The sequence below is a fragment of the Aulonocara stuartgranti genome (genome assembly GCF_965226115.1).
Source record: "Aulonocara stuartgranti genome assembly, chromosome: 2".
In the NCBI taxonomy this organism is placed as follows: Eukaryota; Metazoa; Chordata; class Actinopteri; order Cichliformes; family Cichlidae; genus Aulonocara; species Aulonocara stuartgranti.
The window spans coordinates 25,648,061-25,664,253 of NC_138940.1; the positions used below are offsets into that span (position 1 = coordinate 25,648,061).

The 16,193-nt window shown below is 40.3% G+C and overlaps 3 protein-coding genes across 3 annotated transcripts; 2 read left to right on the forward strand and 1 right to left on the reverse strand.

Annotated features, from left to right (window-relative positions):
• Nucleotides 1-1,264: 1,264 nt before the first annotated feature.
• Nucleotides 1,265-5,551, reverse strand: nek12 (NIMA-related kinase 12). Its single transcript, XM_082543573.1, has 2 exons — nt 4,204-5,551; nt 1,265-2,160 (listed from the first exon to the last, which is right to left on the reverse strand). The coding sequence occupies exons 1-2, from the start codon at nt 5,300-5,302 to the stop codon at nt 1,964-1,966; spliced, it is 1,296 nt and encodes a 431-aa protein (XP_082399699.1). The 5' UTR covers nt 5,303-5,551; the 3' UTR covers nt 1,265-1,963.
• Nucleotides 5,552-5,837: 286 nt separating this feature from the next.
• pin4 (protein (peptidylprolyl cis/trans isomerase) NIMA-interacting, 4 (parvulin)) lies at nt 5,838-9,300 on the forward strand. The gene is made up of 4 exons (XM_082543735.1): nt 5,838-6,004; nt 6,178-6,245; nt 7,280-7,399; nt 7,773-9,300. Exons 1-4 carry the CDS (start codon nt 5,968-5,970, stop codon nt 7,929-7,931), a joined length of 384 nt encoding a protein of 127 aa, XP_082399861.1. The 5' UTR covers nt 5,838-5,967; the 3' UTR covers nt 7,932-9,300.
• Nucleotides 9,301-9,441: 141 nt separating this feature from the next.
• Nucleotides 9,442-16,067, forward strand: faf2 (Fas associated factor family member 2). The gene is made up of 11 exons (XM_082543497.1): nt 9,442-9,550; nt 10,390-10,458; nt 10,556-10,690; nt 10,967-11,043; nt 11,136-11,274; nt 11,378-11,463; nt 11,694-11,785; nt 12,265-12,442; nt 14,187-14,358; nt 14,445-14,588; nt 14,828-16,067. Exons 1-11 carry the CDS (start codon nt 9,488-9,490, stop codon nt 15,008-15,010), a joined length of 1,338 nt encoding a protein of 445 aa, XP_082399623.1. The 5' UTR covers nt 9,442-9,487; the 3' UTR covers nt 15,011-16,067.
• The last annotated feature ends 126 nt before the right edge of the window (nt 16,068-16,193 follow it).

The window sequence follows — 16,193 nt, forward strand, 5'->3', positions numbered from 1 at the left end:
TCTAAAGGGAGCAGCTGAAAGAAGAAGAAGCATACTTGAGTATTGTTACTGCTACTGTATGACCACAGTGTACCCATCGCCTGAAAGCTGCGTCCAGCAGATAATTTGCCATGTCACAAAGCTTAAATCGTCACAAACTGGTTTGTTAAATGTGACAATGAGTCCAGTGTACTCAAGTGGCCTTAACGGGCAACAGATGTCAATCCAGTTGAGTACCTTTTGGATGTGATGGAACAGGAATTTCACGCGATGCATGTCCAGTCATCAAATTTGCAACAGCTGAAGAATGCTGCACGAAGAATCACCCACTACTAGTGATGTGTACCTAATGAAGTGGCTAGTGAGCACATGACACCAGGTTGATGTAATAATGTTGCGCACACCTTAATAACACAAAATAACATGACTTTGAAAGCGTCAAATAAAGTGTGAGCATTATGAAGCTCCTTATTATGATTTTTTTTATATATCGAATCTTAAATATGCGGTTTCACTTTATTTTTTTTCTTTCTTAACAGACACGATCACAGGAAACACAGCGTTCAGTAGTGCCTGCTCGGTATAATGCTGAGACAATGAAGGAGGGTGTTGCTATGTGTGCGCTCTGCCAGTCAGCACTGGGCTTTCTGTTACTTTTTAATTTGAACGTTTGATTAAAACGTTCAAATTAAAAAGTAACAGAAAGCTGAATCAGTGCCGTCCCAGATTACAGCTTTTACCCACAGCGAGCAAATGCTTTAGGTAGATCCTAGCTTTTCAGCAAATATAAACACCACACTTGCGTTGCCCTTTTTGCCACCAATTTTTCATGCTGCCATATTTGGCTCACACTTTGTTTTTCTTTTCGCTGCCAGTATGACTAAGCTACGAATGACATGTAAGATGAGTGAAGAGCATTTGCATGTAAACATCATTGCTTAAGCATTGTGACTGACAGGAAAAAGACGCCTTAAAATCTTCAAATAACATAAATGGCGTGCGTCACAGGAGTTTGCGTGGATTCGGAGATGGAAAAAAAAAATACCATAATATTTTTAATGTCAGTTACTGGTTTGCTGCATAGTCAGTTTTAGCAAAAACAATGAGCTCATTGAGTTGAACACAGAAAGATAAGGAGCTCTAACATTCACTGTGGGGCCTTTTGAATCCTGAATGCAATCAAGTTTAAAGTCGCGCACCGAGTGATGATAATAATGTTTCCTGGCAGGTCTTGCGTTATTTGCAGACCTTTGACTTCTAAGCAGTTTACCCATTATGTCTCTTTGCAATTCCTGCAATATTTTCTGCGCTCATATGTTATCATGGTTAACTTTATGACCAGCATCGTGCACCACATACTTCCTCTGAACAAATGCGTGCCATATAATGAAGCAGAGGTTAAGAAATAGCTGGTAGAAAGGCCGTGTCATTTCACATATATTATGTAATAACACAAAAGACAAAGCATTGAAAGTAATAGGATAAAGACACAAATACACAAACAGATAGAAGCCTGATATTGAAAGTTGTGTATTAACGTTTAACATCCACTTCCAAATGTCCACTGCTGCTTTTGGAAAGCATTCAAAAGTCATTGCTGGTGTTTCATCCTCCATAAGAAAACAATATCAAACTGCATCTACAAAATGTATAAAATTGTAAAACTTCACCTTCACTTCTGTGGCCATAATGCATCACATTCATTCAGCATTTATCACACAGCTGAGCAGCCACAACACAACTATTTGTTCTCTTTAGCCCCACCAAGTGTTTTGAACATCATCCAGCAGTAAAAGGAACTTATTTATCCCAAAAGGGTCTCTTATGGAGGGGAAATGTGCTATAAGACCGCTGACAGGAGGCCTCGCGTCCTTTTCAAACTGAGGCGTATAAAGCTTTTATCAAGCCAGGCACTTTTAAAATAGGTTCAGCGTCAAAGGTCCCGTTATTTAACACTGTTTTATTTTAACAATGCATTGTCTCTTTACCCCTTCTCCTTCAGCACTTTCAGTGTAATGGTCAAACCTCCAGCATCGCAGAGCTGAAACTCTTCCACCAGAGCTTCATCGTGTGGCTGCTGAGCAGCGTCAGCGTGCACACAGTCTCCTTCATCATCGTCCTTGTCCTCAATTTCCTCAAAGTCATCTGGATAGTCAACTTGTTCTGAAGTGTCAGGGATCGCTGGAAAAAAAAAACAAGATTCAAGGGATGACACACGTTTGGTTTTAATAATGGCGTTGTAAGTCGGTTTATTCTCAACAGACCTGATATAGGAGAGCTGTTAACATCTTTCACACATTGTTTTGATCACCAGTAGTGGATTGTTTCGTTTTCACACATCACAGATGAACAGAAGGTCCCACTGGAAAAGCAGGTTTTCCCTCAGTTTATCAGTTGATCATTCTGTTCATCTATCCCTTTTAGCAGAGGAATCAGCTATTTAACACAATGTTGGTAAGTAGCTGAAAAAAGTCTAGCATCTTTCTCAGAACACATTGTAGTGTTTTCATTTCCCCCCAAACTGTCTACATTATTAATCCATCCATCCATCCATATTTTTCTTATCCCAGCTGTCACAAAGACCTTTTTGGTGCATGGCCACACTGCTAACCACTGTACCACCTCTGACATTATTAAGTTGGAACAGATAACGGTAGACATGTTGCACTTTGATGCTGCTGCTGTAAAAGATCTGTAATAATAACTAAATAACTAAAAATGGAATTTCACATTTTTCTGGCCTTAAACAATAATCACTGTATTGTTTGGTAATTTCTGGGTTATTCCACTTTTACTATGCTGCTGTCATGAAACTACACACTGACTATTGATCCCTAAAGTGCCACCAGAAATTCTCAGATTTAAGAAGCTGAAACAGTTGAAGAAATAATATTTTGCTTGATAACACACACACTTCTACATAAATGTTACAAATGTGTTTTGACAGTGTTCAGACAATAACCATAGCCCCAGATAGTTCTTACGTTAGGCTAATCAGTTCACTATAAGATCTAACAAAAAAAAGTTTAGGATTTGATAGAAGTTGCTCAATGAACAATTAACAATATGTGACTGAAGTGATTCAGCTTTAAATCAAGAAATTTAGCCACAATATTACCATTTCCAAAGGCCCAAACTAACTTTAAATATAAGGTTTACTTTTAATACAGCCAATGAGTACATGAAGTCCATAACCTGTGAATATCATCATTGAGATGATAAGTGGGTTTATCTGCATTCAGCTTTGTCTTCATTAACTGAAAAGCTGCTCTACTGAGTTGAAATCAGGTGACTGAACTCTTGGGTTGCTTTTGCACTTTGCTTTGGTTTGATTTGAACACCTGCAGTTCATCCTGCTACTTCCATTAGCAGTCACAGCATCAATAAACCCCTGAGACCCGATTCCACCGGCGGCCACATGTGTCAATGCCATAACGCTGCCTCCGCCATGCTTGACAGATGATGCGGTATGCTTTGGATCATGAGCTTTTTCTCTCCTTCTCCGTAATTGATCCACAGATTCCTTTTACAGAATTGTGCAGACTCGTTTAGATGGGGTTTTTTTTGACAGACTCTAATCTGGCATTCCTGTCCTTTAGCGTAAAAGGTTTTCAGCTTGTTTTACACCTGCAGTGTTTCCATTTACAAAGCCATTTCTTAATTGTAGATTTTGGCAGTGACACACCTGCCCTCTCAAGAGTATTCTTAACGTCATTCAATGTTGTGAAGTAGTTTTTCTCAACCTCAGAAAGACCTGTGTGATCATCCACTTTAGTTTTCTTTGTGGTCTCTCAGGCTTTTTCTCATGCTGAGCTGGCCAGTACATTAATTCTTGTTAGGACAGTACTACATAACTGATCTGGCAATTCCCAATTTTTTGTTTATAGACATATTTTGGGTTTTTTCAACCTAATGACAGCCTATGAATCTTTTACGTCATTTATTTGTCATAGAATAACACAAAGCCTCACTGGGCTATTAAATTACTCATCGGTGAATTTTCCAGTTACTTTCAAGCCTTTGAAAATGGAAGACTGTTTATAAAAATGTTTCTAATTCCTAAAGAGTTAATGTTTTTTGTTAAACTCTGATTTAAACCTAAAGTTGGCCTGTCAGTCACATCATGATTGCCGGATATAAAATCCACTGTGGTGTTTTAATGTTTTTTTTAAATGTCATATGCCCAATGTCTGAATACTTATGGACATTGGAGGGACGCATTACCAATGGACTCAGCAGAATTGCTCCTCATTGCCAACCCAGATTGTTTACTTTGTCCCTCCAGAGAAGACAAACTTCCATCATCATCAAAATCCTCAGGATAGTGGGATTGGTTCTGTTCATCTTCCTCCTCTACATCTGCAGAGGAGAAACTGACATCCATACTTTGTTCTTTCTCTTCCCAAGAGTAGGACTGACTGGCGAAACAGGGTTGAAGTGTTGTGTTGATGTCTTCTTTTCTAAATTCCACATTAATGTGAGCCACAGGCGTGGAGCAATCTGTCTGTGTGTCTTTGATAGATTGCAGGTGATCTCGCACATAGGCACTGCTAAGTATACAAGCAGCACTGGGCCTGTTGTCCGGATTGAGGTTGAGCATGCTCTGGATTAATGAGGAAATACTATCTGAGAACAAGTCAGGCACCGGGTGGTATTCTCCTTTGGTGATCTTATTGAACAGACTCAGGAGATTTGTGGCTGCAAAAGCAGGCCTGAGAGCACAGAGCTCATACAGGAGACAACCAAGAGCCCAGATGTCAGACTTGCAGCTGTACGGGATGTCCTGGCAAAGCTCAGGACTTAGGTAGCTGGGTGTCCCAACACATGTGGAAGCCATATCGGCTGTGTTAGTCATTATTCTGGATATGCCGAAATCCCCTAACTTTACCACACCTTGCTTTGTCAGCAGCACATTAGAGGGTTTGATGTCCCTGTGAAGTATTTTGGCTGTGTGTATGTAATTTACAGCCATAGCGACCTGGACAAACCAGCCCATCACAGTGTGCTCTGTGAAGAACTCCCCTGGCTTCCTCTCCTTTACTCTGTCATCCAAAGTCCCTCCATCGCAGTAGCTCATCACAATGTAAACGAACCCATCGTCGGAGTTCACAAAGGCCTCGCTGCATTTCACAACGTGAGGATGCACCAGCCTTTTGATAATTTCAGCTTCGTGGAGAATGGCCCTCTGCGTTTTTGCCCTCCTCGTGGTCTCCGCCTTTATCCTCTTCACCGCGTACAGGCACTTCCGCTCTACGTGCCTCATGAGAAACACGTCTGCCGCTCCTCCGCTGCCCAACCGCAAGACCCTCTCGTACTTCTCCATATTTGTGTCATAGAAACAAAAACACAGAGGAAACACCCAAACTGCAGCCCGCACGTCACGAGCCGTTTGTGTTCATTACGTTTCCATAGTGACCCATGACGCTGTGAGAATGGGTATGGGGCCAGTCAGCGGCGTCGGGGTGTGAGAGTTACACATGCGAGTCCAAGCATTAGTGTGGTTTCTAAATGGACACACTGTTTTCTTTATTTAGCACCTGTTTCATTACCTCTGCCCTGCACAAACTTTTAAAAAAACCCTTTAATGTTAAAACTATTTAAACTGTGGTTCGACAATATGAATTTATTAATAAATCAAAATATTAAAGCTCGCTGTGCATGCGTGAGCCTTTATGTTGGCAAAGGGGATAACATTGAGTGCCGTCGAATGACTGTAAAAAAAACAGTCATTGGTACTGTCTCATAAGAAAAGGAAGAAAGATCTCATTAGCTTGTACATGAATGAACCGCGTTTATGGTTCTATACAGTAGATGGCGGTATATTGTGTCAAGAATCTTTGATCTACCAACGAGTGGCGAAAGAAGAAGAAGAGTTTGGGTTCTCTGCGCAGGTTTATGCGCATGCTAATCACAACATAGCAAGTGTTTGATCTGTAACTGTTATTTCTCATTGATTATTGTTGAGTTATAAGTGCACGTTAGCCTGAAATGCCACCAAAGGGAAAAGGGGGAAAGGGTGGTAAAGGTTAGTGTCCTATAACTTACTAACTGTATATGTATTCTATAATTAAAGTCAGCTAATAACTTTTCCATGTGATCCCAGAAGCGCCTTTATCACAACGGTTACTACTACAGTGCAGTTTTAATGGGTTTAACGGGTGCTGTGGTGTGTTCATCTGCCACCTTGTCACTATGTAGGAGCTGCTTCAGGGAGTGCAGACACCGACAAGAAAGAAAAAGGCCCAAAAGGAGGGACCGCTGTCAAGGTAACGTTACATTGAAGACAAAGCTTAACTGCAACATTAATGACAGATTTCATTCCCTTCCCAACAAAAATGTGACTTTTGGGGGAGTTGAAAGGAGAGCACAGATGAACGAGTCCATGTCGCGTGCAGTGTCCCGTACGATGCTATTTTAATAATCTAAACCTTCCTGCTTTAACAGAAATGTCTGAACAATTGTTGCCTTTTCTTGTCTTTTTAATAATTATCCTTTGCACAGTATATAATTCCCGCCTTATTTAGGTACATTCAGAGAGACTGTTGTTAAACGTTTTTGTTAAAAAAAAAAAAAAGGTTTTCTGTTAAAAAATATTCTGTGAAAAAGCACTTCATAAACTTAACTAAACATCAAAATTTAGTACCAATAATATCAAAATCTGAATCTTTTGATGTGGAGAAATCTCTGTGCACAAGGGCTGCGATCTTCGAGCCCTCAGGAGGCATAACGTTGAAAAAAAGGCTTGATTCTGTCATGGAAATCACTGGCTCTGTCATGCAAAGAAGAAGTCATGTGAGCATGATCCAGAACTTCCCTCGCTCGCTTAAAATGGACCGAGGGAAAGTGGAAAACCGTTCTGGGTTGAGACAAATAGAAACATGAATATTTTTTTTATTTTTGGAAAACATGGATGCTGAACTAAAGACAAAGAGCGACCATCCAGCTTGTTATATCATCACTCGTCTCTAACACTAGCTTCTCTGATGGCTTGGGGGTACAACAGTGCACTCCTTGGGAGCTCGCACATCTGGAAAGGCACCATCAATGCTGAAAGGTATATACAGGTTTTTAGACCAAAGTGTGCTTCCATCTAGACAATGTGTTTTCGAGGGAAAGGCTTGTGAGAGAATGCTAAACTGCATACTACTGCAAACTGCAAAACATTTAACACATTGTGAAATGAAAAATAAAAAAGACTCAGGGCTATCGGGCAGCTAGAATCATATATCAGACAAGAGTGGGACAACATTTCTCTCCCACAAGTCAAGCAGAATCATCTGTTTTTGTTTTTTTTCCGCAGGTCCGGCATATCCTGTGTGAAAAACATGGAAAATGCATGGAAGCAATGGAGAAACTGAAGGCTGGAGTTCGTTTCAGTGAAGTAGCTACACAGTATAGTGAAGACAAAGCCAGACAAGGAGTAAGCGCTTGCACTCATAATCAGATGTGCGGTGTTAGTTTCCCTTTATTGACAGTCTCAGTTTGTTTATAATGTTTAACTGAAATCATCCCAGTCAGAAGTAACGTAACCATGGAAAATTTGTCATATGATTCCTTAGTTATCATATTACACAGTACGTGGCTTAGATGAGGTCATTGTTGAGAGTTTTTCTTGGCTCTGGCAGAAATCTATCCATTTTAGTCCTTTCTCTTAACTATTTGATAATTGACATTTGGATTATATTAGAGCAAACGAAATCCAAACTAATAGAAATGTTTACAGATTGCTTTTTGCATTTCCCCAGATGCATATCATGTGATCTCTTCATGACTTTTATGTTTGTTTGTCACAGGGTGATCTAGGGTGGATGACGCGAGGATCGATGGTCGGACCTTTCCAGGATGCAGCATTCGCCCTCCCTGTCAGCTCCATGGATAAACCAGTCTACACAGACCCTCCTGTCAAGACAAAATTTGGGTACCACATCATTATGATAGAGGGGAAAAAGTAACTCGGGCCAGTTCAACACTTGAAATCAAGACATGTAAATTCCCCAATGTGCTATATTCCTAAACTTCTGATGATTTTCTTATATTTTTCAAAACACATGAGAATAAAAAAACATTGATGTAGAATTCTGTCAGATTTGTCTGTGATAAATGTGCTTGCCATACTGAAAATTTAACTTGAGGGAGAAGATATGCATTTATGTAATAAAGAAGTTTACTGGTATGACTGAGAGGGTATAACAAGACTGCTAGAAGTTAGACTCATTATTGAAAAAGATCTAATGCCTTATTATCTTTTAGAAAAGGGGATTTATTTTTCTTTAACGTGATGTCTTTTAATTCTTCGCTTCCATAAATAAAATTACCATAGTAAAAAAGGAAATTCTTCAGTGGGTGTGAATATTGGATGATTGAGTGTTAATGTAGGAGTTTCTATTATTGTGTATCCCGAAGAAGAGTTTCATTATAGAGAACATTTTAATTATAGAGAACGTCACATGAATTATAAATCATCAGAATTGTGTAAAAATGTATAAAAGATGCATGCTAAAACACGAACCCTTGAAGCAGAGTTATTACTGTACTGCACATCAGTAGTGTATATGGATGGACAGTCTGGTAGACTCCCACCTTATCATCAAGAATTGGACTGCATGCTAAATCTCAAGTGAACAGACTGTAAATATATGATATACAGTCCAGGGCGTTTCTTGGCTCAAAACAGGCTGTAAATTTTCTTGGGTTTTTCAGAAGGATAGGGGGCAGATGTTCACCAATCTTCAAAAGACTTGAAAAGAAAAATTGTAAAGACTTTGAATATTTTATCATCTGCCGTGCATAATAAGGTCTTAAAAATCAAAGAATCTGGAAAATCTTTGTGCAAAGAACAAGGTTGAAAATCAGTATGGGATAGCCATTATCTTTAAGCTCTGCATCGACACTACATTATAAACAAGCATGATCATTAGATGGAAATCACTGCATGACCTCAAGAACACTTTCATAAATCACTGTCTCTGAACACAGTTCCCTGTGCCATGCACAAATGAAGGTTAAAGCTCAAAGAAGAAGCATATGTGAACATGATCCAGAGACAGCACATTCTTCATTGTGCCAAATTACATTTTAAATGGCAAAGCAGAAAGGTGTTGTGTGATTAATTGAAATTTCAAGTTTCTTTTGGAAAACATGGATCCGGCGTCCTCCAGACTAAGGAGAAGAGCGACCATCTGACTTGTTATTGTGCATTAGTGCATATGGAATTGGCTAAGTTATTACTGTACTGCACATCAGTGGTGTATGTTGATGAAGAAGTCAGTGAATTTTAGTATTTTATAAACAAATAAATGGAATAAAGCTTGAGTAAATGAACATTTTTGTACTTTTGCTTTTCCTTTCAATGGAAAACAAAAACTTCTTTCATGGGTGCCATAATGAGGTGCTCAAATACATCCAAACCGCTAGGCGGCAGCAGCCCGCGCAGCTCGCGCCTGCACGGCTGGAATCAGGAAAAGACAGTTGACGTTGTTAGGCCTTGCTAGATGATTGGCGAGGTAAGATGGCGGCGCCAGAGGAGCCAGAATTATCCCAGGCGCAGACTGAAAAACTCCTCCAATTTCAGGTAGACAGCTGATATTCCGCCTCAACTCGTGCCCGTTTGAGACCTCGTGTGGCGATGCTCTGTCGTCGATAGTAACAGGGTGTGAACGTAGTGTGGCCCGCATGTTTCAACGCTTTTTTGCACAGTCAACTTCGATAACGTTACCCCCAGCCCTCACCCGTCAACTTGAGTCAGAGCTAACGTTAGCGAAGCTAGCGAACACTAGCTAGGCTGGCTAACAAGTTAGCAGACTTTAAACGTTTATATATTTGTCGCGCGGCTCTCACGCGGGTATAAACACTCCAGCTAGGTCAGTCCGTTCCACCATTACCTGGTGTTTAATGTCATTTTTGACTCAACGTCAACTTGGGCTGAGGCTAGCTTTTCATTGACGCTCCCTACATAACACTTGCTGAGTTAACATTAGCACAGCTGCCACTGAAGTTTCTGAGCCACACAATAGTTGTAGCTACGCGAAGTCACTCTGTCATTATATGATAATAAACCAAATACATGCGATATTGCTCCATCTCCATTTGTAGCCTGCTCTAGCTTTCTTTGGCCGTTGGTAAGCTAACTGTTGGAACCACTTGAATTAACATTACATACCATCGTGCTTTGTTCTCTAGATGATTTATCTTGTTTTCGAGGTCAAATTCCTCCCCAAACCCCGTTAAAGGACACTAAATAAGATAGGCGATTCAGACTATTATTGTGTCATTGTTGCTCATTCTTAATGAAGAATTTGTGAGAGACAATCCAAGCTTAGAGACGACAATTTTCTTCTTTTATAGTCCACCTATGGTCTTTTTAATCTTTCGGGGTTTTTTTCTGTTTGTTTGTTGTTGTTTTTTTAATAGGATTTAACCGGTTTGGAATCAATGGACCAATGTCGTCGAACATTAGAGCAACACAATTGGAACATAGAGGTACAGGAGACATGCTTTTTTTATGATTTTCTATTGACTTAATATACATATGACTGCTGAAATAAGAACAACTGGCTTAAACATTTGTTTATTTCAGGCTGCAGTACAAGACAGGCTTAACGAGCAGGAAGGAGTTCCCAGTGTGTTTAACCCTCCACCATCCAGACCACTTCAGGTCAATACAGCAGATCATAGAGTATATAGTTACATCGTGTCAAGGCCACAACCCAGGGTAGGTCTGGAGACTGGTATCTATTGTTTCACTATACAAAAATGGTATACTAGATTCTTTTCAACTCTGGCACATACTTCACCTGTTTCTCTTGGAAATAGTGCTACTTATATGCTGTGTGTAATATTACGTGTGTAACCTTTAAGTGTCTTTGAACAAATGTTCAGTCTAAGTGATTTTGTAGTTTTTAGTTGTGTTTTATAGTTAAAAAGATAGAGAATCTCTCATTTTGGCAATGTTTAAGGTGTGATGGATTGCACTGGTGTTTCTTTTCAGGGGTTACTAGGATGGAGTTACTATTTGATAATGCTACCATTCAGATTTACATATTACACACTTCTGGACATATTCAGGTAATTAGAGCCTTTAGGTTTTTAACTCACAGTTGCTGCATAAAGCAAAATTCCTGATTGCAACTATTATATAAAATGTTTTTTGTTCCAAGGCTCGCCCTGCGGTTCATCAGGCCTGATCCTCGTGGTCGTGTGACAGACCCCGTTGGAGACGTTGTGTCTTTCATTCATAGTTTTGAGGAGAAGTATGGGCAGGCACACCCTGTCTTTTACCAGGGAACATACAGCCAGGTGAGAACATGGATATGGATGATAAAAGTATATTTTCGTTTCTGAAGTGATGTTAAGACAGCTTAAAAGATAAAACCGCCTTTGCTTATTGTGATACTTGTAGGCACTGAATGATGCCAAAAGGGAGCTCCGCTACCTATTAGTGTACCTTCACGGAGACGATCATCAAGACACTGACGAGTTTTGCCGGTATAGTTTTTTTTTTTTTTTATGCCCACATCACCTGTAGCCACTATAGGTCCCATACTGTCTGATGCATGTGTTGTACAGTTGCTGGTGTACAGGTACATCTGCTTGCTTTTTGCTGCATGATGTAAAGACACATCCTTTCTTTATTAACAATTAATTAACAATTTATTTGTTCTAAGCATATACACATAAAAAACATGTTTTTATGGTCCTGATTTGTCACATTCCAGCTCCACATTATGTACTGAAGAGGTCATTACCTTCCTCAACACACGAATGCTCTTTTGGGCATGTTCAACAAGCAAGCCTGAGGGCTACAGAGGTATGCATGTTTGTTGCTTATTACTGAGTTGCTGTGATAAATGGGAAATAAAGTATAAAACAGGTTGAAGTGAGGAAGTGCCCTCCTTGTTTTTGACTTAAAGAATGATAAGAAAAGAGAGCACCATCTTTGTTGTGTGGAGGTGGTCTAGTTGTAATAAAAAAACGCTCAGTTTGAACATCCATGTGCAGTTTTATTAATCATCATTAATGGAGATGTTGTTTCTAGAAACGGTCACATGCTGAGTCTGTAATGTCATTTTTGATGCTTGGAGAAGCAACAAAATCCCTTTTATTGCTTTGAGCTGGCAGTGAAGGGTTTAAAGCCTAATTTGAATAGAAATGATTTGCCTGTGAGCTGCCACATGTTCGATGAGGTAGGATTCGTTTGTCCATTTGTGCTTGGTGTGAACTGACTTTTAATTAAAATGTAGTGTCACTGTTATTACAGGAGATTTGACAGTGTAATTTCTTTTTAAGTGTCCCAAGCGTTGCGAGAGAACACCTACCCATTCCTGGCCATGATAATGCTGAAGGATCGCAAGATGACAGTGGTCGGCAGGCTCGAGGGTCTCATTCAGCCAGAGGACCTTATCAACCAGCTGACGTTCATCATGGATGCTAACCAAACATATCTAATGTCAGAGCGCCTTGAACGGTACAGAAAATTGATTAACTAACACTGACTTGCATGACTTTAAAAGATCTTCTCGACACTTAAAAAACCCCATTATGTTTTGGGGTCTTTGCCTTCATTCGACAGTGTAGTAGTGGAGAGTAGACAGGAAATGAGAGAGAGAGTAAAGGGCTCTGGGTTGAACTCAAACCTAAGCCGCTGTATTCAGCCTTGTGACATATGGTCGTCCATTAACCCCGTGAGCAAAACTGCTCTCTGTTTATGTTTAACTTTAATTGTGTGATAGTTTTGATTGAAGTGTGACCATCACAAATTATTTCATCACTTTCTTTCCCCTGATTACTGAAGGCAAAACTGACCATTGTGATGTTTGTGAAAAAAGATAATAGGCAACTAGTTAAGCTCATCGTAAAAGCTAATCGAAGCCCTGTGGGCTCGCCTTTTGAGTGCTGATTGGTTGTTTGCCAACTGTCAGTCACTTGTGTGTGAAATGTCTGTGAAGGTTCTCAGTCATCCAGGTCATCGTAGTCAAAGGAGCTTGCAAAGAAAAGCGTCTGGACTTCTTTAAGTTGCTTGAAGACGTTTCACCTCTCATCCGAGAAGCTTCTTCAGTTCTAAGGTCAAATGGTGGGGAGTCCCAGATTTAAACCTAGTGGGAGCATCCCCCCGCAGAGGGACAAAAGGACCCCCTGATGATCCTCTAGTCGCCTTAGCCAAGGTGTGAAACTGGGTGTGGGTCCCAATCAGCCAGGGTTTCGGGTGAGCTCATTGTGAAACCTGGCCCCACCTTATCCCCACCGAATTCCTGAGGTCAGATGGCCCAGGATGTGAGTGGGCGTTCAGGCGTCTGGGGAGGGATCTCAAAACTGGATTATAGATGGCAGACAGTTGGAGTCGTAAACCCCCGCCTCTGTTCAAAGATGGTTGCTCACAGTGGACATAGATGACTTCTTTCACTCCTCTTTCAAACCATCTGTCCTCTCTGTTCAAAATGTGAACATTGGCATCCTCGATGCTGATGGCTGATTGGGACCCACACCCAATTTCACACCTTGGCTCAGGCGATTAGAGGATCATCAGGGGGTCCTTTTGTCCCTCTTTGGGGGGATGCTCCCACTAGGTTTATATCTGGGACTCTCCACCATTTGACCTTAGAACTGAAGAAGCTTCTCGGATGAGAGGTGAAACGTCTTCAAGCAACTTAAAGAAGTCCAGACGCTTTTCTTTGCAAGCTCCTTTGACCACTGGTGTGTGAAGTACTTCTGCCTTAGACCTAGTCCACACATACACTAATATTTTTTTTAAAACAGTTTCCCCTTTCTCAAATAAGTGTGCACATGAGAATCCAAAAACACAACTTAGATGTTGTTCAGAGCATGCCCAACCAGTAGGAGGTGATATAACCCCAAAATATAATATTAATACAGAGAAGTGTACACATATTTTTGCCTTAGAAGGATTTCCAAAGGTCAGTTTTGTTAGTAGATGAATGAAAATGGAAAAGTCCAATTTCTGAAAAACACCCATGTTTGTTTTGGTAGGAGGCCCATATTGTTTAATTTAATTGAAGTGCAAGGACAAGGACACAAGGCTAATTTAATGACCACAGCTTATTATGGCATGGACAATGATGTGTAGATGTAGATGTGGTAGTCAGAGATATCGACATGGCCGGCATTTGCGGATATACACAAAACAATAGTATATCATTCACTGCTTAATGCCTCACTTTGTGTCGGATAAAGACGTCACCTTTTTGTTTCAGCGAGGAGAGGAACCAGACCCAAGTGCTAAGGCAGCAGCAGGATGAGGCCTATCTGGCTTCGCTCCGTGCCGACCAGGAGAAGGAACGAAAGAAAAGGGAGGAGCAGGAGCAGAAGAGGCAAGAGGAGGAGAAGGTCCGACAGAGTGCTCTTGCTGAAGAGCGGAGACGACGAGTGAGTCCTGTTTTGCATTGATGGAAATAAGAGATTTTTTTCATGTTTGCATTCTGAGTTTCTGATTAATGTTGTCACTTTTCCAGACACTTGAAGAGGAGAAGGAGAGGAAGTCGGAATGTCTTCCTCCAGAGCCTCCTGCAGATGATCCTGAAAGTGTCAAAATAGTGTTCAAGCTGCCCAACGATACACGAGTAGAGAGGCGATTCCTGTTTGGCCAGTCTCTGACGGTGAGCATCACTCCCTTGCTTAATTTATCTACTTTTAATAATTGTTTTGGCAAAGTGTCAGGTTTCTAGTAAATGATGTTGTGTAGTCACATGGTTTAGCTTCCTTATTTGGTTTTCTCATCTAATTGCAGTAATTCAGTAGTCAACAAATTAATTTTTACATAATTTCATGTTATTAGAAAAAAGTTTCTTCTCTTGTTTCATTATGAAAGCGTCATTTTGTTATTTTTCTTTCACAGGTAATACACGATTTCCTATTCTCTTTGAAAGAAACTCCAGAGAAGTTTCAGATAGTTACAAACTTCCCTCGCCGAGTCTTGCCCTGCCTTCCCACTGAAGAGCAGCCCAACCCACCCACGCTGAAAGAGGCAGGACTCAGCCGCTCCGAGGTGCTTTTTGTTCAGGACCTTACGGACGATTAATAGATAACATACCTCTTCTACAGCGAGGAAACATTTTCCTCTGACACCAACCCATCCTTTTTTTCTTTTTTCATATTTTGTTCAATGGCCATTATGCATAAGGGATCATTGAGATAAAACCCTAACCTGGAAAAAAAAAATTAAACCACCCTACATCTCTAGTCCTTGTTTGGTTGTGTTACAGGGTTCCCAATAGCCTGGAAAGTCTTGAATTTTATCAAATAAATATTTCTTGAAGTCCTTCCTTGAACTCATCTATGTGTGGACAGAGTTTGATTTCCATCACTTGTACTTGCCCCGGTTAATTCGTGTTTTCACACCAGTATTTGTTGCAGCACCAGATTAATCATCTAATGAAATGTTCTGAAACAGCACAATAGCTTTGTGCAACACCAGAATCATAACCCAGTCGTTCTTTTGTGGGCATTTGACCCACCAGAATGTGTTAATAGTTACATTGAGGATGCAGAATGGAGATTTCTATGATGGTGTGTTTCCTTAGCTAACTTTTTTTTTTGGTCAAAGTTTTGATGTTTGATCCTTGTCCCCATCCAACATCCTTTCGCCTTGAGTTTGTTTCCCCTCACACTGACTAATGAGCACAACAAAATCAGTCTGAGTTGGGTTTGTTACCGCTGTGATTGTTAATCCATGTGGTTTGAAGAACAAATGTACCTACTTCAGGGAGCAGGTTAGTGGTTTTGGACTTTGAGGATAAATGGGAACCCTGTTATAAATGAGCCATGACCTGTACATAAGTTAGCTATTTAAAATCCCTAAATTTACCATATGTTTTGTTTGACTCCTTTGTGTCATGAAATGACCAAATGCAGATTGGTTACTATGTAAAGCAGACTGCCGCAAGCTCATGAAGTTCAAAGATACATTATTTAACAAGAAGCCACAGCTTTTACATGTGGCTTTATCTAGTATAGTGCGAGTCTGCTCATAGTGTGCCTGTGGTTACTCATAGATGCCTGTTCGCCTGTAACATCTAAATGGGCTCATGTAAAGATGTAATTTTCCAACTATAAATTAAAAACATTTTAAAAATGTGGGTTTATTGAGAATGAACAACACTTGCATGCAGTGATGAGATCTTATTTCTCTCTTCTTTTTTTTTTTTAGAATGACCTGATGTTATTTAAAGTACAATGAGCCATATATCCCCCCAACCTTGAAT

Bases quoted from the DNA above. Each gene is read 5' to 3' on its own strand.
- nek12 (XM_082543573.1), bottom strand. From the start codon at position 5,302: ATGGAGAAGTACGAGAGGGTCTTGCGGTTGGGCAGCGGAGGAGCGGCA. The intron at 2,161-4,203 runs GTAATGCGTCCC...TTTTTTTTCCAG, and splicing joins CAATTCTGCTGAGTCCATTG to CGATCCCTGACACTTCAGAA.
- pin4 (XM_082543735.1), top strand. From the start codon at position 5,968: ATGCCACCAAAGGGAAAAGGGGGAAAGGGTGGTAAAG. The intron at 6,005-6,177 runs GTTAGTGTCCTA...GTCACTATGTAG, and splicing joins AGGGGGAAAGGGTGGTAAAG to GAGCTGCTTCAGGGAGTGCA. The intron at 7,400-7,772 runs GTAAGCGCTTGC...TGTTTGTCACAG, and splicing joins AAGACAAAGCCAGACAAGGA to GGTGATCTAGGGTGGATGAC.
- faf2 (XM_082543497.1), top strand. From the start codon at position 9,488: ATGGCGGCGCCAGAGGAGCCAGAATTATCCCAGGCGCAGACTGAAAAA. The intron at 10,691-10,966 runs GTAGGTCTGGAG...GTTTCTTTTCAG, and splicing joins TGTCAAGGCCACAACCCAGG to GGGTTACTAGGATGGAGTTA. The intron at 14,589-14,827 runs GTGAGCATCACT...TTTCTTTCACAG, and splicing joins TGTTTGGCCAGTCTCTGACG to GTAATACACGATTTCCTATT.